Here is a 22940-nt window from a genome sequence, read left to right as displayed (position 1 = left end):
AGAAAATTGCATGGACAGAGGAGCCTGGTGGCCTACAGTCCATGGGGTCGCAAAACAGCTGGACACAATTTAGTGAGTAAACAACAACTGGCTCCTTAGCAAAAATCAATCAGAAAATCAATTAAATAAAAAATCAATTAAATATTGAAACATGATGTGTCACAAGTATGTGTGGATATCAGAAGGAAAAGATACTCTTTGTTCTGTAGGGAAAATATAATTTCTAATATTTATATAGTAGCCATTCTACTTTAAGTGTATTTATAAAGTTTTTACCTTTCAAGTTTTCTTTTTCCTCACATTATCGATTGGGGATGGGATGAAGGGAACTGTTCCCTTAGATCTGTTTCCTGTGTTCCTTTTTGCAATTTACACATATTCTGAGTCTTCTGAACCAGTAGGACAGGCCTGCCAGGAGCCTTCAGGGAGAGATCATCCCACAAAGAAGACAAAATTTCAGTTTTTAGACTTAAAGCAGCAACTCTGACTATAGAGTGGCATCTTTTACTCAAATTTGAACGCTAGTCCAATTCCTAAAATGGACTCATCATGTCTGATTCCTATGGATGAGGTATCCTGTGGTTGAAATTGGATGGGACTATTGCTAAGAATTCTGCATCACATTGTGGCCCATGCAATCCTGGAACAGCTCCCCACTGGTTGTTGTTGTTTTTTAGTCGCTAAGTCATGTCTGACTCTTTGCGACCCCCTGGACTATAACCCGCCAGGCTCCTCTGTCCATAGGATTTTTCAGGCAAGAATACTGGAGGGGGTTGCCATTTCCTTCTCCAGGGGATCTTTCCGACTCAGGGACCCAGGGATCGAACCTGCGTCTCCTGCATCGGAGGTGGATTCTTTACCACTCAGCCACCTGGGAAGTCCTCCCACTGTGTTAAGCATCATTATAAAGCAGAGATTTAGAAGAGTGGGGGTTCAACCCACTGGGGACACCAGGAAACTCAGTGGGGTTTTGGCACTGGAGGACTCCAGTGCCCAGCAGGCATGGCAGGACTCAGGGAAACCAGGGGTGGGGCTCAAAGGCAGAGGCCTGGCATGGAAGCCCCCACTTCCCTGCCTATTGGACTTGTTCCTGAGCACAGGTTGAGTCACACTAGGACCCTCCCTCAAAACTGATGTTCTGCAATGGGTTGGGGTTCTGTATGTATAGGTGGGAACAAGAGCCCACCAAGTACAGCTCAGTCACCTCATTTCTTCCCCACAGCAGCCCTGTGAGACAAGTGTTTTCCCATGAAAAGATCAAGTCTTAAGCAAGTGTATCTGCAATAATTGCCAGTTTTATTCCTCTGGCTAAGAGATCCAGAGGTATTTTGAGGTTTACATTTTTTCAATAGTTCTTTCATCAAGATTTTAAGTGCCCCCATTGCCCTTATAAGCTGGTTGCAAATTATTTGATTGACTCTTAATTAATAAAAAAACTTTAATTCTCTTTGTGTGTGTGATGTGTTCATTAAAAAATACATATAAGCAAAAAAAAAAAAAAAAACAGCACACAGAAACAAGCACAGTTAGATTTCTGATATATGCATGTATGTATACACACGCGCGCACACACACAATTTGAGACTTTCTCCTACATATGTGAGCTGGTACTAAATATGCTGCTTTGTAACCTGTTATGTTTTACTTTACAATATGAAATGAACATATTTTCATGCATATGTGCGAAATTTCCCAATCGAAAAATAGACCTAGAGAATGTGTCAAAATGCAGATGCTGAAAACAAGGAAACTATACCTAAAACAAAACTCCACCAGATGATTAAAAATAAAGCAAAAGTCACAGATACATCAGAAAATGCTAACAGAAAGCTGGGGCAAGATTTTAATATCGGACAAAAAAAGAATTCAAGGCCTAAAGCACACGGGATAAGGACGGCTGCGTGAATGTCTTTGCTTCCAATGCATCATCACAAACTTGTTTCTTACTCTTCTTATCTCTTCCCTAAGCCTTTCCAACTCATCTGCTCCTCTTATCATTTCTTCAGGGTCCAAATGCCTAACAGGAGAGTCCTCCTTATATCCCTGACCAGGCTGAATCAGCCCTCCTCTAAGGTTTCCTTCTGCTTCCTGGCTTACACCTTCTTCAGAAGGTTGAGGATTTCCTTCTGCCTCCTGTGGTACAGCTTCCAAAGGGCGGTCTTCCTCAGCCTTTGGCATGTTCTGTGGTTTTCTTTCATTTTCTCCACAAGACTTTTGCATGTTGAGTATTTTTCGATTTCCTTTTTGAATAAATTAACCCTGGAAAACAAAGGAACAAAACAACTAGATGCCAGGCAAATGAACCAGCAGCTAGAGTATGGGTTTCCATAGAGACTGGCTTCTTCTCATTTAGGTCTCTTAACTGTCAAAGTTTTCCAACTAGAAAAGGCTAGATCCTCAGGCTCTGAACTCCCCTGGCTCCGCCCCTCTCTCCCCCTCCTCACCCTCCCCCTCCCGCTCCAGCTCCATCTTCTCTCCTCCCGCTCCAGCCCACCATTTCCCAGCAGGCCCTGCTACAGGCCTCTCCTAGCACCGAAACAGGAGCAGGGAGCAGCGAGCAGCGCGGAAGCAATTAACCCCTCCCTCGCCTCCGATCTCCAACACTCCCGCCCTTTTAGGCTTTCCCAAGCCATTCCAACCTCCTACCTCTCACCTGAGACCGGCTGGTCCAGTCTCTGGCCTCCCCTCCCCCTTCCACGTCTCTCCAGTCTCCCCCCTCCCCCGCCCCATTTCCGCTGCAGGCTCTGCACAGGCCTCTGGCGCTTCATCCGGATGGGGAGAGGCTGCAGTGACCCCGGGATGGGCTTCGGTGTCATCCGCACTCACACCCCACCCCCACCCCCAGGAACAGGAGGCAACTGCACCTTTACACTGACCTGCAGGGATCCAGGGAATTTTCCTCCCTCTTCCCTCAGTCGGTTTGGGTCGCTCCCCAAAGACCAAGAGTCCTGCAGACCGACAAGACTGCTTGGTGAGGAGGTCAGTACCTGAATCACGGGTCCCTTTAACGATTCTAGGCCTTGTTCGTCTAAAGTTTCCCCACGTCCTCATCCTCGCGATCCTTATAAGGCAACCCCGCCCTCCGTCCCCGGTGCCCACCGGTTCCCTTCAGGCAGGGAGTGAGCGACTCAAGTTGTTTCTAAATTGTTTCTGTGTCTCTCTGGGGATCCTCAATTAGCTACCCTTCTCCCTCTCCACCCCAAACTGCCCAAAATTTCCTGCACAAAAATGGAAGTTTAGCGGAACCGTGGTGTTAGGAAAGTAGTACCGGCTACGCTTGATTTATGTTATCTGACTCCTAGACCCCAGGGTCCCGAAGGCAGCGCCCAGCTTTATACTGACCTGAAAGGATCCGGGGCACTTTTCTCCTTCTCCAGCTATAGGGAGCTGCTCCTGGGAAACAGGCCCTGGACTATAAGGACTTCTGCACACGTCGACTCCTGGTCACGTGAGGGTCGCGTCATCAATGAGCTCGAGTCCTCGGTTACTCCTCCCATTTAACACTGCAGCCCGCCCCCTGCGTTCCCTCCATTTGATACTGTCAATCTTTTTTTTCATATTTGCCAATCAGAGACAATAAAACTGGTATCTTCTTCCTGCAGTTTCTATTCGTCTTTCTCGGGTTACCAGAGAGAATCAGCCTCTCGGGGTGAATAGACAATTTCTCCTTCTTTGGGGAATCATCTCTTTCTCCTGCTTCCAATTTCACCTCCTCTCCTCCCTCCCAAGATCCTACAGTCCACCATTTCCCTTGAAGTCCTGTCTAGCAGTAAAATGGGGCAAGAGGGCGGCTAGAAAAGAATCTGGGAGTGAGAGTGTGGGATTTTTTTTTTTTTACTAGTTCTCTTAAATAGTTTTCTGCTTTAATGTTTTAAACAATAAGCTTACCCTTTAAAAACGATGTTTAAAAAAGAAATGCCACATAAGCAATATTTGACACAATATGGAAGACAAATTAGTTACATCAATTTTTAAGACTGGAAAAGTTTTCTGATAGCTGCAAATGAAATGACAGTTCACAACATATTAATGTGTTAGAAAATGTTTTTTTAAATCTTATTAAAACAGCGCCTTTTAAAACTGACGCCAAATTAATCGGTGGGAAGAGGCCCAGTTTTCTCTTGTTAGCAGTTTTATGTAAGTAACCCACTAGTTTTTCTCTTTCTGGTTTAAACTCACGTTGTAAAGTGTTACATGTCTGACCGTTTGTGAGGACTGCTGCATGGCTTCTGGTTGAGTTTTAAGTGGAGGCTTCAGGCTTCCTCTTCTTATGGCCTCTGTAGGATCCAGTGTCTTGCTAATCAGATGAATCTATAGAAAAGCCTCCTTTCCATGGAGTCTAATTTGAAACTCAAAAAAAATGTGTTGGAAAATAACTCTCACACACTCTTGGAATACAGAAAGGAGAGAGTTCCTGGTGAGTTCTGACAGTTTGGTGTGAGGCTTTTTAGCAGTGGAATTTTCATTCATGCAGGCCACTCTTGAGGTATTCTGGTATCAGTTTGTTCCATGAACAACATACGTAATTGTTATAATCGGAAAGCAGAGAGAACGTTATTGCTGTAAAAATATTGGTTAAAAGTAAACTGATATTCCTGTAACCCAGCATCCACTGGTACTTGGAGCTATGTTGGTACCAGGAGTGGGGTGCCATTGTCTTCTCCACGCACCTCCTTATCCCTTCTCAATTTACTTTGCACATTTCTGTCAAATTAAACTTCACTCTTCCTTATTTTCAACTTGTCATTCTCCTGCTCAAAGGCTCTGGATGGTAACCCATCTGTGAAGTATATCCTGCTTTTCTCATCCTGACATTCAATGTTGATAAGAATTGAGCCACACTTGTCATCTACTTTTCTGCCCCATCCAAAAGGAACTCTCATTCACTGTACCCAAGTGTGCTTTCTTCTCTCTCTTTGTCCTTGCACCCCATTTTCGTCCTCCTGATTGCACTCCTCTTGCTCCTAGATCCTGGTCCTGCTCATTCTTAGGGACCTAGCTCCATCACCCAGCCTCTAAAAAGCCTCCCCAGCTGGAAGTGAGCCCTCCCTCCCCTGTCAATGCTGCACATAGGGTCTGCACCCCTCATATTGCCCTCAGCAAAGGTTGCCTTGTACCTTTCCCCTTTCCTGTGTATTGGTGTGTATGTTGGGTGGGGTTTTCTAACCAGGCAGATATTCAGATGTGGGTTGCTAATGGGGAGTGGGGGCAGGCTCCAGCTCTCAAGCTGCTTGAGTGGCTATTGGGATTTTAAACAGTGCATCTCTCAGAAATTTCAGAGATTCAGAACGAGTTGCATGCCAATTGGCTAACAGACGAACCTTCCCTGCTTGCACAAAACTGGAGCAGAAATTTCATTGTTTCCTCCTCTGTTTATTGTGCTTATGGGTAGTCAGAACAACACTAACACCATTTTTATGGAGCTACTGACAGAGGATATTGCCCTGTTTTCCTAAATAGTCATAAGAGAGAGATCAGTCAGCTCACTGGTGCACACCTGACCAAGAGCCAGATAGTACATGCCTTCACCTTCATCTTTGTCCCTGAGCAATTTCAGTACATCAATAGAGCACTCAGCTACTTTTATTTTTTAATTAATTTATTTTAATTGGAAGGTAATTACAATTTTGCAGTGGTTTTTGCCATACACTAACATGAATCAGCCACAGGTGTACATGTGTCCCGCCTGCCCCCGTAAGTCCTGAATCTCCCTCCCACCTCCCTCCCCATCCCATCCCTCTGGGTTGTCCCAGTGCACCAGCTTTGAGTGCCCTGAGTCCAAAAATCTGTTCTTTACATCTGTGTCTCTTTTGCTGTCTTGCATATAGGGTTGTCGTTACCATCTTCCTAAATTCCATCAGTTCAGTTCAGTCGCTCAGTTGCGTCCGACTCTTTGCGACCCCATGAATCGCAGCACGCCAGGCCTCCCTGTCCATCACCAACTCCCGGAGTTCACACAAACTCACGTCCATCGAGTCGGTGATGCCATCCAGCCATCTCATCCTCTGTCGTCCCCTTCTCCTCCTGCCCCCAATCCCTCCCAGCATCAGAGTCTTTTCCAATGAGTCAACTCTTCGCATGAGGTGGCCAAAGTACTGGAATTTCAGCTTTAGCATCATTTCTTCCAAAGAAATCCCAGGGCTGATCTCCTTCAGAATGGACTGGCTGGATCTCCTTGCAGTCCAAGGGACTCTCAAGAGTCTTCTCCAACACCAACCACACTTCAAAAGCATCAATTCTTCGGTGCTCAGCTTTCTTCACAGTCCAACTCTCACATCCATACATGACTACTGGTAAAACCATAGCCTTGACTAGATGGACCTACGGCAAAGTAATGTCTCTGCTTTTTAATATGCTGTCTAGGTTGGTCATAACTTTACTTCCAAGGAGTAAGCGTCTTTTAATTTCATGGTTGCAATCACCATCTGCAGTGATTTTGGAGCCCCCAAAAATAAAGTCTGACACTGTTTCCACTGTTTCCCCATCTATTTCCCATGAAGTGATGGGGCCAGATGCCATGATCTTCGTTTTCTGAATGTTGAGCTTTAAGCCAACTTTTTCACTCTCCTCTTTCACTTTCATCAAGAGGCTTTTTAGTTCCTCTTCACTTTCTGCCATAAGGGTGGTGTCATCTGCATATCTGAGGTTACTGATATTTCTCCCGGCAATCTTGATTCCAGCTTGTGCTTCTTCCAGCCCAGCGTTTCTCATGATGTACTCTGCAAATAAGTTAAATAAGCAGGGTGATAATATATAGCCTTGACGTACTCCTTTTCCTATTTGGAACCAGTCTGTTGTTCCATGTCCAGTTCTAACTGTTGCTTCCTGACCTATAGATGCATTAATATACTGTATTGGTGTTTTTCTTTCTGACTTACTTCACTCTGTATAATAGGCTCCAGATTCATCCACCTCATTAGAACTGACTCAAATATGTTCTTTTTTATAGCTGAGTAATATTCCATTGTGTATATTACCACAACTTTCTTACCCATTCGTCTGCCAATGGACATCCAGGTTGCTTCCATTTCCTAGCTATTGTAAACAATGCTGTGATAAACATGTGGTACATGTGTCTCTTTCAATTCTGGTTTCCTCGGTGTATATGCCCAGCACTGGGATTGCTGGGTCGTATGACAGTTCTATTTCCAGTTTTTTAAGGAATCTGCACACTGTTCTCCATAGTGGCTGTACTAGTTTGCAGTCCCACCAACAGTGTAAGAGTGTTCCCTGTTCTCTGTACCCTCTCCAGCATTTATTGTTTGTAGACTTTTTGATAGCAGCCATTCTGACCAGCGTGAGATGGTACCTCATTGTGGTTTTTATTTTAATTTCTCTGATAATGAGTGATGTTGAGCATCTTTTCATGTGTTTGTTAGCCATCTGTATGTCTTCTTTGGAGAAATGTCTGTTTAGTTCTTTGGTCCATTTTTTGATTGGGTCATTTATTTTTCTGGAATTGAGCTGCATGAGCTGCTTGTATATTTTGGAGATAATTCTTTGTCAGTTGCTTCGTTTGCTATTATTTTCTCCCATTGTGAAGGCTGCCTTTTCACCTTGTTTATAGTCTCCTTCATTGTGCAAAAGTTTTTAAGTTTAATTAGGTCCCATTGGTTTGTTTTTGCTTTTATTTCTGTTATTCTGGGAGGTGGGTCATAGAGGATCTTGCTGTGATTTATGTCAGAGAGTGTTCTGCCTATGTTTTCCTCTAGAAGTTTTATAGTTTCTGGTCTTACATTTAGATCTTTAATCCATTTTGAGTTTGTGTGTGTGTGTATGGTGTTAGAAATTGTTCTAGTTGCATTCTTTTACAGGTGGTTGACCAGTTTTCCCAGCATCACTTGTTAAAGACATTGTCTTTTCTCCATTGTATATTTTTGCCTCAGCTACTTTTATTTTATTTTTTTAATTTTATTTTATTTTTAAACTTTACATAATTGTATTAGTTTAGCTACTTTTAAATTAAGTTAATCACAGTAGCTTTTAAATGTAAGATTTTTGGAAACAAGAGCATTATAGTCAATTAAGAACTATTTTTAAAAAGGAAAGAAAAGGCAGTACATATTGATTTAAATAATGAAGACGTGAGTTCTGGAGAGTAGACACCCTGCCCCTCTGACCCAATCAATATTCTGTTTTTGTACACCAGGAGAGCCCTAGGGATAGCTCCAAAGTCCACAGCCTTTCAAGTGGTGTGAGGGGAGGAGAAAGGGGCTCTTATACAAGCCTATGACATCTAGAATATTGTTTTCTATGTTCCCTTTAGAAGTTATTTTCTGAAGCTCTGAATTCAACAACTCCTGCATATTTCTTATTGTTATTTCAAAGTTTATCCCATAGAAGAGCTTGAGATGGCTGTTTCTCTCCCTTGTTTCTCTAGTATGCTGTCTATGGCTTGAAAACATCCCTCCCGACATGGCTAAATCTGCTGCAGATCCAAAGGTTTGGCTACAGAGCATGGACTGAAGCAGCTGCCGTCTGAGATGATAAACCCCTCTGGAGTGCAAGTAGACCCAACACATTTCATCACTTTGCTCAACTGAGCATGTATCCACTCATGTTCTGATGTGAGTGGTGCACACAGTGCCCAAGCAGATTTCTACTTAGATTGTATGTCTCTGCTTCAGAAAGTAAACTCAAAACAACAACAACAACAACAACAAAAAACCCAGAAAGTAAAGTCATCTACCATCCCTCCTGTCACTGTGTTCCTTCACTTTTGGGAATTTGGCATGCATAAGTTTCACAAGGTCCAAAAACTCTTCAAAATAGACATTTGCTACATCCAAGAAAATGAACATAATTTGAAGTACAACTTTTCATCTCTTTTAGATAATTCTGCCGACTTTCCTGAACTCTCACCTAAATGCTGCACACATTGTAGATTTTCATAGCCAAGAGTTTCTAGTTATCAAGGGCATAATGTTTAAGAATTACTGTGAACCTGAAATGCTGTGTCATAACCACTGCCATTTCATATGTCCCCATGGTACCTGTGTTGACCACAGTCATAGGAATCCTTGAGTTGGTCTGCTTAGACTTTCTTACTACGTGACAGAATGCTCAAGACTCACCTCAGCTAGATTCTTGAGATTGCTTTGCTTAAGCCTTGAGGTTCACATCTATGTGGAGCATGTTGCTGGGTTGCAGGGAGGCACATTTCAGCTGTACTACAGCTTAGACCAGGCAACTTTTTCCTGTGGCAAAAAACAGAGTTGTTGGGGAGACAGTGCTATTGCTGCTCTCTGGGTGCTTTTAAAAATTGTTTATAGCGGAAAGAAAGTCTTTTTTGCTGACCTCTTGATTCTGCCTTAGTTGCCTGTGCTACCTTATCTTTGAGGCATTCTATTTACCTTTCCTAAGGCTTTCCCCCTGTTTTTTTGACTTTCTACTTTGAATCCCTTATTTATCTGTAAGTCCATTAGAACAAAAAACCTTATCTGGTTCAACTTTGTAACCACTCCAGTGATCAAAGTTCAAGGTAACAGAAACTTTTACATTTTCACTCAGAAGAGAATGGTTAAATTATCCATACTGTGGAAGTTGTGCAGAAATTAAAAGTAATGAAATAATGCACATTCAGTGACAACAAATTATATTGAAGTCGTATTTTTGAGTGAATAAAGTGGCAGAACAGTATTTAGAGAGTACTATTCCACACACAAACACATAATGCATATATATATATATATATATATATATATGCATGCAATGAATTTATTAAGTAGTTCTAATTTTCTGGTATAATCATGGAATAATTTTATTTTTTCCAGTAATTGCTGTCAGCTGTGGCCTGTCAAATCTTCCCTTTCTCACTGAATAATGAATTTGTTCAGTTATGTTTCAGTTTGTTTTCTCAACTATTCAATCACTTTCATTCATTAAGAGAGTTTTGTTTTGGGTTCTTGAAACTCAGTCTGGTTTATTTTTTAAACTTTTTGTGTTGAAATAATTTTAGTTCTAAAGAAGTGTTTGAAAGATAGTACAAAGCATTTCTGTAAACCCTTCCTCCTGCTTTGCCTAATAATTGTGGTACATTTATAAAAAAAAACAAATGAACATTTGTGCAGTACTATTAACTAAATCACAGAATTATTCTGATTTCTCCAGGTTTTTCACTACTATCCTTTTCTTGTCCCAGGATTCAATCTAGGACACAGTGTTGCATTTGGTTAATATATCTCTTTATTCTATGACAGTTTCTCGGTCTTTCCTTATTTTTCATAACCTTGACACTTCTAAAGAGTGAGGTATTTTGTAAAATGGTCCTCCATTTGGATTTGTCTTATGTTTTCTTATAATTACAGTGGCTGTTATTAATTTGGGGAAAGTGTCCTTTTTTATCACAATGTCAGGGTTACAGGACATCAGCATGACTGATCACTGGTGAGGTTAACTTTGATCGTTTGATTAAGATGACTGCTGGGTTTCTCCACTTGTAAAATTACTGTTTTTCTCTTTTCATATTCTGTTTGTTTAGAAGCAAGTTACTAAGTCTAGCCCATATTAGAGAGGAAGAGAATTAAACTCTACCTCCTGGCGGGAGGAACATCAAAGAATTTGTGGATATGTCTGAAAACAACCACAGTAATTGATAAATATATGGGGTCAGATAACTTGAGACTGTGCAAACATTCTGTGCATTTGCAAAAATTATTACTGTGATGTTCTGAGGGTAACTCTTCATATCCCTCATTTCCTTCTACATTTAATATTTGAAATTATTATGTAAGAAAGATACTCCCCCATTTATTTAGTCATACAATTATTTGTTCCTGTCAGTGTGACACATGGATTTTTAAGTCTTCAGGGTTATGACACAATACAATCATTTGGGGGTTTTTTTGCCCAAACTTTCTAGCCTTGGCAACTGGGAGCTCTTTCAGGTTGGCATACCTTTATCCTTTTTCTGCTTCCTTGCTTTCTGGTACTATGGAATCTTCCAGATTCATCTGGTTTTATCCTTTTCCCAGCCCAATAATCAGCCATTTCTCTGAGAAGTCTTGGTTAATTTTATTGGATAATCATATTTAGTAATTAAGATCTGAGTGCAGGGTATTCTGGTTGCTACTTTGGTGTCATTGCTTCTCAAATTTCTCAGCTGATAGATCAAGGAGATGCATATCAAACTGTATATATACAATCTCTACATTTATTTACCATGTATATCTATAGCTATTTGTATCTTTATAGATACAAATGACATAAAGACGCACACAAGTTCATACTAACACATGTGACTGTAATCCAGTACTACACATATCCATTTAGCTTTCTCTCCTCTTATTTTTTATTTTTAATTTCTATTTCTGACAGTGAGAAACCTAGTTCTCCTTTATGCATAATTTATTTAATTATTTAATTAACTCTGCTGCTGCTGCTAAGTCACTTGAGTCGTGTCCGACTCTGTGCGACCCCAGAGATGGCAGCCCACCAGGCTTCCCCGTCCCTGGGACTCTCCAGGCAAGAACACTGGAGTGGGTTGCCATTTCCTTCTCCAATGCATGAAAGTGAAAAGTGAAAGTGAAGTCGCTCAGTCGTGTCCGACTCTTAGCGACCCCATGGACTGCAGCCTACCAGGCTCCTCTGTCCATGGGAGTTTCCAGGCAAGAGTACTGCAGTGGGATGCCATTGCCTTCTCCGTAATTAACTCTAGTATATAGTTAAATTAGTTTCAGAATTTCTATCATGTACCCCTGTGAGAAACAAATTTCCCCACCAGAACATAGCATTTCTGTATAGTTCTTTTTGTCAGCCATAGAAGTTTTGTTGGAGTCCTGGTTACACACTGGGTATTAAGAGAAACAACAATCTGATAAAATAGACAGGATATAAGTAATTCAACTAGTAACACTGACAAGGACATAGTACAGCACGGAGACACAAAGCAGAAAAAATTTGGAAACAAAGAGCAAATTAAAGCAAAGATTAGTGTAACTAGCTGTAATTCAGTTGCTATAAGTGACCAAAGGAACCATAACTGATTTAATGAGCCATTCGCAGTTTCACTGTACCGGCCGTGCGTACTTAGACATGCATGGCTTAATCTTTGAGACAAGCATATGCTACTGGCAGGATCAACCAGGTAGACAGAAAAAGATAAATGTTTCAATTCTGTTTACAATGCTAATAATTTACCAAATTACTGTAAGTCATAATTTGTGTAAGGGGAAGGTTTTCCTTACCCTTGAAAAGACACAGAATTAAGTCAGTAATTTTTCAGACAGAAACCATAAATATTATAAGCATATTCACCAGTTCACACAGTCCTATGTAACTAATCCCTTCTGTTGACAGGTTATAAAGCCATTAGTTTTCCCATTCTTCAGTTTCTTACTCAGTTCAGGATTATGGTCTGAATATCAGAGACTTGTATTTATCCCAAAAGTCCTTTTTATAAATCTTGCAGAGGAAGTGTTTTTTGCAATGGCATCATAGTGAAGCCGTAACTCTATAATGACAAAAGACTTAAGAAGGCACATTTAAATCTGATTATAATGCAATTGACAAAGTAACTTGGTTACTGCTGGAACATATAACACTTTCAGATAATAGCTAGAAGTATGATGGATAATTTTACCAGGATGTATCAGAATTTTAGGAACTCCATATAATCTCTAGAATACCTGTAGCATTTACCATACAATATAACATAAGAAGACTTATTACTCATTTGACAACACTTCACATGTAATCTAACATACCAAGTGAACTTAACTAATTTAGTATCTCTCTCTGGGGTGTTTCAGGGGGCCCTTTGAAGCATCCCAAAGTTAGCTAAAGGTCAAAGGAACTTCCTTATAATTTGACTTGGGAACTTTTATCAAAAAATACCAAAAAGCTTTTAAACACAACAGGATCATAGGTCACTGTGAAACAATACTTATTTAACTAAAGTCACAAAATGATTAAAAGAAAACAAATATGGGTCACCTGAGGGCACAGAAGCTCATATAATCTATCAAAAAGGAACACTTCTAACAGATCGAATTCTAGTCTTGTGTTAACTTACTTATCAAAATCCATTTACTTAGTTAACTTCAATCTAAATTTCATTAATCCTGACCATGCATAAAACCTTCTCAGTAAAATGTAGTTCTATTCCTTATACCTTCCTAACCAAAAACACATACTGAAATATTATTTTCAGTAGCTCTAATTATATATTTAATTTAGAATCCCTGACTCTTGAAAACCTTAGTTTCTAGTGAAAACCAAGAGGCAAGTAATAGTTACTAAAATCCAGAGAGACTATTTTAGATGATTTTTAAAACATAATTATTCTTATAGAGTTTACCAGAAGCTCTTATTTTGTTTATATTTACTTTAAAGTTTCAACATATCAAGTTATTTTTCTTGCTGACAAATTTGCAACAGATAAAACAAGATTTCATTTAATTTGTATTAAATCTAAATGCAGTTAAAGTATTATTCTTAATGTTGATGACTTTGAAGACAGATCTATATTAATTGGATCAATAAATTTAAATGTTAATGCCAGGTATTAATTTAATATTGAACATTTCCCAGTTCAAGTGAAACTGAAACTCATTTAGCTTAATTTTTCTTATACTTAGAATTGTTTGGTTTGTAAGCACTTACTTTTCTTTAGGCCAGCTGAACAGAGCTCATCCACAAATCAACCTTAACAATGTTATCCAAAGACAGAGACACATGCAAACACAGAAGCAAACAGAGAGACTTCATAGTTCTCATTTCACAATTTCAGCCCTGAGTCAGGTACAGAAATGTAAAACCCATCAGTTTACAAAAGTGGTAGGATTAAAGTTAGGTTTCTGGAAGATGGAACAAATCAAGCTCACTTGTCTGGATGGCCAAATATTTAGAGAAACACAGTTGGAATTTCTATTTACCCTTGACAAATCAGTTTCTAAATTACTTTACCATCTTTTCAAATTTTGCATTTTAAAAGTATGGCAAAGATGAGGGTTCCTGAGAAGATCAGATAGGACATTTGCATCTCCATGATATAGGGAAGTTTCTCCTAGAATAACTTTGTTTCCTCTATGTTTAATACTTACAAGCCTCTTCAAATAAATAGGGGAGGTTTTGGGAGTGATATCTATTAGAAAGTCAATCAACTTGTTCCCCACTCTCGGTTACCCAGGACGCCTGTGGGGAAATTAGAATTGGACACCTCAAGTCCATCCAAGGCCTTAGATGGTGATGCTAAGCCAGGGCCCTGTGCTCTGGGGGTGAACATAGAAACTTCTATTTGATTTTCATGGGTAGTGGAAAAAGGAGGTGGTGAAAGGAGTGAATATGTTGGTGGCATGGCGAGGGGCAGTTGGAAAAACTGCCAGTGCAGCCTTTTCAGCCAGTGGGAAAACTGGATAGGCTAGAGGGGGTTTTAAGTTTTGAAATAATATGTCTCCACTCTCATTTCCTCTCTCTTCTCCTTGTAGAACAGGTTCTCCCTTGGGTTTCCCTTCAGACTGCTATACCATAAGGGGGCAACCCTCTGATTTCTTCTCCTCCTGATGAAATAGCATAAAAATGTCTACCTATAGAATCTCCTCTTTTTTGCCTGATCTTTTGCAAAACAATTCTAACTGCAAGATCATATAATACTTGGGTGACCCATTCAGGGACCATCACTCTTTTGATCTTAACATATCTCATATATGTCCCATATATTTGGGATAGATGAAATATTTCCCATTTTTATAAGTTTAATAATACCAAAACACAAAAAAATGCAAATTCCAATACAAAAGTCTCAAACAAATTCTAGCATCAATGCACACAAAACTAAAAAAAAACAATGAACTAGTTCCCAACTAACTGGTTCTAAATCAGGTAGAGTCCAACAATAATTTCCCTCTTCAACAAGGTACCCCAATCAAACTGACTTGTCCCATAAAGGAAAAGCCCAAATTGAGGGGGGAATATGTTCCCAGTGTGCACACTGGAGGAACTTATTCTACAAAATCAAGTTGGTCAGCTCTCAGAAGTTTGTCAGTTCCTTGCTTCAACTGCCCAGTGCTGGGGCAGCCAGTGCCACTTCAGGGAATTTTGAAGGGAAGATCCTCAGGACAAATGGTCCCAGCAGCTGCTAGGGCCTTGCCCCAATATTCCCTGATCAGGGCCAGCTAGCCTCAAGCAGCAAAGCTCCTGGCTGGCTCAGCCGCCCTTGTTCCCAAGTCCAGGCTCGCTCTGCTCACCGCCTCATGACAGACCAATAATTTGGGAGACAAGGTGTTTAGGCAAGGAATAATAACTTTATTTGGAAAGCAAGCAGACCAAGGTAGATGCTATACATCAAGGTAGGTGATTTGCCTGCTAGTAGCTAGCAAACTTTGAGAAACACTATATATCCAATGTTAGAATTATTTAGCGATGGATTATGGTATAACCCCTCTCTTGCTGTGTTCCTTTTGGATTGGCAAGTTTCAGTTGCTAAAGAATGAAATTACATGCTCAAGGCATTGTATTCAATCAGGGACAGAACTGGGTCAAGAATTGAGGCGTTCTGACTCAGTAATTAATGTATTGATTTTTAAAGCTTTTATTATGTGTTATAGGTACCCAAATGAGTAAGATAAAATCTTTATTTTGAAAAGGGCAAGTGTAGTAGGCTAATTATAATGCCTGAAAAATGCATTAATTAAGATTTTGCAGGGACTTCCCTGGTGGTCCAGCAGTAAAGAATCTGCTTGCCAATGAAGGGGACATGGGTTCAATCCCTGGTCTGGGAAGATCCCACATACCACAGAGCAACTAAGCCTGTGAGCCACAACTACTGAGCTTGTGTGCCTAGAGCCTGTGCCCTGCAACAAGAGAAGCCACCATAATGAGAAGCTCATGCACCACACTAGAGAGAAGCCCCCACTCTCCGCAACTAGAGAAAGTCTGTGTGCAGTAACAAAGACCCATATAGTAAAAAATAAATAGATAAAAAAGAAAGATTTTGCAAAGCATTTTTCCACATTTCATGTCAGCATTTATAAAACTATAATGTGAGAAGTCGGAGAAGGCAATGGCACCCCACTGCAGTACTCTTGCCTGGAAAATCCCATGGACAGAGTAGCCCGGTGGGCTGCAGTCCATGGGATCGCTAAGAGTCGGACATGACTGAGCGACTTCACTTTCACTTTTCACTTTCATGCATTGGAGAAGGAAATGGCAACCCACTCCAGTGTTCTTGCCTGGAAAATCCCAGGGACAGGGGAGCCTGGTGGGCTGCCATCTCTGGGGTCGCACAGAGTTGGACACGACTGCAGTGACTTAGCAGCAGCAATGTGAGAAGTCACATCCAACTCTGTATGACCCCGAGGACTATGCAGGCTATGGAATTCCCCAGGCTATCGATAATACTGGAGTGGGTAGCCATTCCTTTCTCCAGGGGATCTTCCCAACCCAGGGATCAAACCCAGGTCTCCTGCATTGTAAGAGGATTCTTTACCGACTGAGCCACCAGGGAAGCCCAAGAATACTGGAGTGGGTAGCCTATCTCTTCTCCAGTGGATCTTCCTGACACAGGAATCAAACCGGGGTCTCCTGCACTGCATGCAGATTCTTTACCAGCTAAGTGAGAATTTGAAGATGTTCAAGCTGGATTTAGAAAATGCAGAAGAACCAGACATCAAATTGCCAATATCTGTTGGATCATAGAAAAAGCAAGAGAATTCCAGAAAAACATCTACTTCTGCTTCATTGACTATGCTAAAGCCTTTGACTGTGTGGATCACAACAAACTGTGGAAAACTGTTCAAGAGATGGGAATACCAGAACACCTGACCTGCCTCTTGAGAAACCTGTATGCAAGTCAAGAAGCAACAGTTAGAACTGGACATGGAACAATGTACTGGTTCCAAATTGAGGAAGGAGTAAGTCAAGGCTGTATATTGTCACCCTTCTTATTTAACTTATATGCAGAGTACATCATGAGAAATGCCAAGCTGGATGAAGCACAAGCTGGATTCAAGATTGCTGGGAGAAATATCCATAACCTCAGATATGCAGATGGCACCACCCTTATGGCAGAAAGTAAAGAGGAACTGAAGAGCCTCTTGATGAAAGTGAAAGAGGAGAGTGAAAAAGCTGGCTTAAAACTCAACATCAAAAAAAACAAAGATCATGGCATCTGGTCCCATCACTTCATGGCAAATAGATGGGGAAACAATGGAAAGCATGACAGACTTTATTTTTGGGGGCTCCAAAATCACTGCAGATGGTGATTGCAGCCATGAAATTAAAAGGCACTTGGTCCTTGAAAGAAAAGCTATGACCAACCTAGACAGCATATTAAAAAGCAGAGACATTACTTTGCCAGCAAAGATCCTTATAGTCAAAGCTATGGTTTTTCCAGTAGTCATGTATGGATATGAGAGCTGGACCATAAAGAAGGCTGAGTGCTGAAAAATTGATACTTCTTCAGTTTTGAACTATGTTGTTGGAGAAGACTCTTGAGAGTCCCTTGGACTGCAGGGAGATCAAACCAGTCAATCCTAAAGCAAATCAGTCCTAAATATTCATTGGAAGGACTGATGCTGAAGCTGAAGCTCTGATATTTTGGCTGCCTGAGGCGAAGAACTGACTCATGACCCTGATGCTAGGAAAGATTGAAGACATTAGGAGAAGGGAACAACAGAGGATGAAATGGTTGGATGGCATCACCGACTCGATAGACATGAGTTTGAGCAAGCTCTGGGAGTTGGTGCTAGACAGGGAAGCCTGGTGTGCTTCAGTCCATGGGGTTGCAAAGTCGGACATGACTGAGTGAATGAACTGAACTGAATGTGAGAAGAGGGACTTTCTCCTTAGTTCAGTAGGGAACATGAGTGCATGTACATGCTTAGTTGCTTCAGTTGTGTCTGACTCATTGCAACCCTATGGACTTTAGCCCACCAGGCTCCTTTGTCCATGTGAATTCTCTAGGCGAAAATACTGTAGTGGGTTGTCATGCCCTCGTCCAGGGGATCTTCCCAACCCAGGGATCAAACCCATGTCTCGTATGTCTTCTGCACTGGCAGGTGGATTATTTACCAGGAGAAGGCAATGGCACCCCACTCCAGTACTCTTGCCTGGAAAATCCCATGGATGGAGGAGCCTGGTAGACTGCAATCCATGGGGTCGCTAAGAATTGGACACGACTGAGCGACTTCCCTTTCACTTTTCACTTTTATGCACTGGAGAAGGAAATGGCAACCCACTCCAGTGTTCTTGCCTGGAGAATCCCAGGGATGGGGGAGCCTGGTGGGCTGCCGTCTATGCGGTCGCACAGAGTCGGACACGACTGAAATGACTTAGCAGCAGCACCATCTGGGAAGCCAGTAGGGAACATAGTGGGGTATAACTCACTAGGCATTCTAGAGAAATCAAAGAAGCTGTGTTACCTTGAAGAGTTCACTGCACCAGCAGCAGTGGGGCACTTAAGAGACTACAGGACCCATGAGAAGAGGTAGAGTGTGCTTCAGGCACAGCATTACCCAGGGCAAAGTGGCACCCACCTCTCAGCTGTCTGAATTTATTTATGGACACACTTGAGACTTCACCCAGCCCTCTCCCAAACATCTGATGGAGTTCTGGTCTTGATAGTGCAGGGGAGAGCATAGGAGCCAGCCCAACACAGCTTACACAGTCAGTGTATCATCTGATCTTTTCCATAGCCCTGGAAGGCAAGTTTTATCCCCAAATCACAGATCACAAGACTGTTTTCTATAGCAGTGAATCTGTAATAACTGCCAAGTTGATTCTTCCAGCTTCAAGTCCCAGAGATATTGTGTTTCATACATCATTTCACATTCTGACAACAGGTATTTTAAGTGTATCCCCTACTTTCATAAACTCACTAAGCAGTTATTTTGATTGCTTTGTATGTACTTTACTATTTTTAAAATCTTTTATTAATTATTTTATGACAAAAAGTAATCTGTGTTCTTTAGTGGGGAAAGTACAGATGAAAAGATAATCTCCTCTACTGCCCTAACCCAGAGAATCTGCAGTCTGTGGGGGAATCCTCTGTCTTCCTGTCTGTTTTTCTTTTTGCCTTCCGGGGCACATAATCTTCAGCAGGGCGCTTTTCGGCAGTGTGAGACTGGCTCTCTGGCTTTGCCTGGGATTCCGGCTTGCCCTCCCTGAGTGGATTTCCCTCAGCTTCGGATTTGCCCTGCTTTTCTTGCTTCCCCTCACCTGCTGGTTGTCTCTCATTGTCTGGTTTCCTCTCATTCTGGACCTCTGGTTCCTGTTCTGACTTCTTCTCCACTTCCAGCTTTTCTTTCTCATTTGACTCTCCTTCATTTTCAGGCTGTACTTCATCTTCTGGCTTTCCTTCATTGTCTAAGTTTCCTTCATTTTCTCTGTAGACCTTCTCCATGTTGAGATTTGCCCTCCTTTGCCTGTTAGGAGACAAAATGGAGACAAAGTAGACAGGATTTAGGTGGTGAAATACAGGTCCTGATAAATAGTTGCCTCTATGATTTAGGATCTTTATCAGCCTATCCCAACTTTCAGGTGCACTCCCGCCCATATATTTTCTCCTTTCTTTCCCTGTGTCTGCAAGGTTGGCACACATGTTTATATGAGCCCGCCTTGCAGACACTTCTGTAAGTACTTCTCCCTACATTTAAGTGGGCTAAGCTGACAAGTTCATAAGAGCAGATGTGTCCCTAAACTTTGCTCTGGTCTTGACTATGCCCATAACAGTTTTAACCTGGTGGTCCCAACTTAGACTGACCTGCAAGAATTCTGTCCAGTTTCTTTTTCTTTTTGTCTGCAGTTGTAAGACTTCTAGAACTGCAGATACAACTGAACAATGGCCAGTTCTCAGATTTCAGAGATACTCTGATATCTTCAAGGGCTTCATAGATACCATGTCTACCGACTCTCACTTCCTTGTTCTCCCCTCTGTCCTCACCAACGATAAAACACCATGCTCCCTTAGGGTCCTGACAAAGGCCATGTACTCTGAGACTGGAATAGGGAGTCTTGGAGGAGGGGTGGCAGATAGTGGCCTCCCCAACTTCTCTCAAGCTTTAGTGACTCCTACTTCCAGGGGTTTTGGGGCAGTTGCCCTCTCCCACTGACCTGCACTGATACTTCAGGTCTTTCCTTTCCTTGTCTGGGTTGGTGCCTACAGCCACAGACCTGAAGACCTATAGAGAGACAGGAGACAGATGATGAATGAGGGATTGAGAAGTGAATGACTGGCAAGGGAATACTGATTCTTTTCCCTTGCATGCATGCTCAGTTGCTTTAGTCATGTCCGACTCTTTGTGACCCTATGGACTGTAGCCCACCAGGCTCTTCTGTCCATGGGATTTCTCAGACAAGAGTACTGGAGTGGGTTATCATGTCCTCCTCCAGGGGATCTTCCCGACCAAGCATTGCAGGTAGATTCTTTACCACTGAGCCACTGGGGAAACTGATTCTTTTCCCACTGCTTGTCAAAACTTTCCCAGCTCCTGCCATCCCCTTGCCCTTTCCCCTGCTTCACTGTCCCCCTTCTACAGTCCCTCCTTAACAGCCTCCGTTTTTCTTTTTGCCATGAGAAATGGCAGAGAAAGATTTTTTCCAAAGTATTTCTATGTTTCCCTATCTTCCTTCCAAATTTCTATCTCACTTTTTCTTGTGAGGTTCAGGGCATTAATGTTCAGAAGACAGAGCGAGCTGTGCTCAGGTCTTTGCCCTCCAAACCCCCACCCCTGGACACCCAGATAGAATGAACCCATCACTCATTCTGAAAAATGGTGATGGTAGAGTCATGGAGCTGGGAAGAAATGTCCAGAGCATTCCTGCCACGCCTTCCCTCTCCACATACACAGAAAGACCACATTTTCCTGCAATGCAAGAGATAAATTATTTCCAAACTCAGTTAAAATTTTGGTCCATGTTACCTCCTCTTGACCCTTCCTAGTTAAGAAGCCTCTCCTGCCCTATAGGGAGCTGCTTTCCAGACTGAACCTCTGTCCCCCTCCTCTTTAGCACCTCTCCCCTCCCCTCACCCTTATTCCCCTCTCCTTCCTTTCCAAAATGGATCAAATATGAAGAAGAACAGGCTCAGACCCTTTGCAAAGGGGTCTGCCTCCCCATTCTGGGTTCCCAGGCTTTGTCCTCTTCCCTCCATCCTGGAAGGATCAGTCCATTTCCTCTCCATCCCCCTCCCCTGGCCTTCTCCCTCCTCAAATGTCCCTGATAAACTGCCTCCTAGGAGATCCCAACTGGTACCCATTCTCATCTTCTGGCCCTTCTCTATCTCCTCCCACCAAGTCCTCTGTCTCTTGCACCAAATGGATAAACATCAGGGAAGGGGTAGAGAGAATCCAGTCCTGAACATGCTCTGGTCTTTGCCTTTTGCCACCCCCACCCTAGGGGTCCATAAGCAGCAGTGATTTTGTGACCATTCCAGGGAGATGCTTCCTTCTCAAATTTCTTGCTCCCATAAAGTGAAAGTCACTCAGTCACCCACCAGGCTCCTCTCTATGGGCTTCTCCAGGCAAGAATATTGGAGTGGGTAGCCATTCCCTTCTCCAGGGGATCTTCTCAACCCATGTATCCTGCATTAAAGGCAGAATCTTTACCATCTGAACTACCAGGGAACCCTAAGAATACTGGAGTGGGTAGCCTGTCCCTTCTCCAGAGGAGCTTCCTGACCCAGGAATTGAACTGGGGTCTCCTGCATTGCAGGCAGATTCTTTACCAGCTGAGCTACCAGGGAAGCCTTGCTGCCATAAGCCAGTACTTAATTAGGGAATAAGTGATACCTGGACCTCTCCCCCAACACTCACACAGTTTTCTGCACCAAAATGAATAGGGGTGGGAGAATGAATAGAGGTGCATCTGGAAAGCAGACTGGATCCTGCATAGCTGCTGTTTCTGTTACTATCCCTACCTCAAGTCTCCCCTTCCCCTGCTCTGGCTGGTATCAACTTGTGACCTGTGGGGCTATTGGGCAGTTGTCCCCCCTGACCTTCAATCTGTAATCTATCTTCCTCCATGGAAATAGGGAACTGATACCTGGAGGAGAGGGACTTCTGCAGGCGTCAGCTCTGGATCACAGGAAGGAGTGTCACCAGTGGGCTCGGATGCCTAGTTCTCCTCCCTCCTGCAATAGGTGCGTCAGAAGTCAGCCCATTTCCTCCCTTCACTTGCCCCCTCCCAGATCACCCTCCTTTGGTCCCCTTCCCTCACTGCCTGAGGCCCTGTCCATCATTTTGGTCATGACTAATCCCAGAGGTCAAATGGGGCCCCTGCTCCTGTGGTATGTATTTGTGCTGCCTTATCAGCCGACATATCTTCTCCCAGGGCTACTGGCCCCACTGGTACATTTCTGAGGAATTTCTTTCTCTCCTTTGATCTCAAAATGCCTGTCCCCTCCTACTTCTCTACTCTGACCCTGGTTGTCACTCCTGTCTTCACTTAAGTACAGGGTGGATTGGCAGGTAGGGAAGCAGGTAGTTGAAACAGCGATTTTCTTTTCTTCTAAATAATTTTTTTCAGTTTTATTTAATGTATTCCTCACAGTATGAGTTACTCTTATAAGTTAAATAAAGCTCTTTTCATTTGTGTACAAGAACATGTTTAAGATAGAGGGAAAAACCATGATCCCCAAATTCTGAGAGCAAGTTAAGTTTCTAATATTAATTTTTACTATATAGAAAGTGCATTCGATTGGCTACATATAAAATAATTTTTTTTTAGTTTTCATACATGTCATATTCTACTGAAAAATCCATGTATTTAATGTTCCCAAACAATAGCTGAGTGCTAAGTGCACTTGCTGGTATGTGATGCCTAACACAATATCAGTCTTGAAAATCTGGCCTAAGGCTATTTCATTCAGAGGTTTAACCAGCATAAAGGCAGCTGAGCATTTGAGGAGTGCCAAACATGGTCTGATCTTCCCTGCCCTACCTGACTGTTGCTTACTCCAAAAATATACATGGAGAGGTGACCAAGATGGTGACTTCAATAAATGC

At 42.2% G+C, this 22940-nt stretch overlaps 2 protein-coding genes and 1 long non-coding RNA gene across 5 annotated transcripts; 1 reads left to right on the top strand and 2 right to left on the bottom strand.

The window, feature by feature from the left end:
• Nucleotides 1–1275: 1275 nt before the first annotated feature.
• LOC102397684 (transcription elongation factor A protein-like 8) lies at nucleotides 1276–3474 on the bottom strand. 2 transcript variants are annotated; one of them, XM_006048398.4, is made up of 3 exons: nucleotides 3343–3474; nucleotides 2877–2948; nucleotides 1276–2259 (listed from the first exon to the last, which is right to left on the bottom strand). In XM_006048398.4, exon 3 carries the CDS (start codon nucleotides 2218–2220, stop codon nucleotides 1867–1869), a length of 354 nt encoding a protein of 117 aa, XP_006048460.1. In that variant the 5' UTR covers nucleotides 2221–2259; nucleotides 2877–2948; nucleotides 3343–3474; the 3' UTR covers nucleotides 1276–1866. The 2 variants fall into 2 exon arrangements, with proteins under 2 accessions (XP_006048460.1, XP_006048461.1); XM_006048399.4 differs by lacking the exon at nucleotides 2877–2948.
• LOC112582077 lies at nucleotides 2635–3601 on the top strand. Of its 2 annotated transcripts, none has more exons than XR_003106637.2 (2): nucleotides 2635–2979; nucleotides 3378–3601. It is a non-coding gene; the product is annotated as an uncharacterized LOC112582077 (long non-coding RNA). The 2 variants fall into 2 exon arrangements; XR_006548433.1 differs by having other exon boundaries at nucleotides 3303–3601.
• Nucleotides 3602–18846: 15245 nt separating this feature from the next.
• Nucleotides 18847–22232, bottom strand: LOC112582078 (transcription elongation factor A protein-like 3). Its single transcript, XM_044936447.1, has 3 exons — nucleotides 21979–22232; nucleotides 20050–20117; nucleotides 18847–19361 (listed from the first exon to the last, which is right to left on the bottom strand). Exon 3 carries the CDS (start codon nucleotides 19337–19339, stop codon nucleotides 18941–18943), a length of 399 nt encoding a protein of 132 aa, XP_044792382.1. The 5' UTR covers nucleotides 19340–19361; nucleotides 20050–20117; nucleotides 21979–22232; the 3' UTR covers nucleotides 18847–18940.
• Between the last annotated feature and the right edge of the window lie 708 nt (nucleotides 22233–22940).

The sequence above is a fragment of the Bubalus bubalis genome, chromosome X (assembly GCF_019923935.1).
Source record: "Bubalus bubalis isolate 160015118507 breed Murrah chromosome X, NDDB_SH_1, whole genome shotgun sequence".
Lineage (NCBI taxonomy): Eukaryota > Metazoa > Chordata > Mammalia > Artiodactyla > Bovidae > Bubalus > Bubalus bubalis.
The sequence above is the reverse complement of the archived record's forward strand: the minus strand, read 5'-3'. Positions and strand labels throughout refer to the sequence as shown.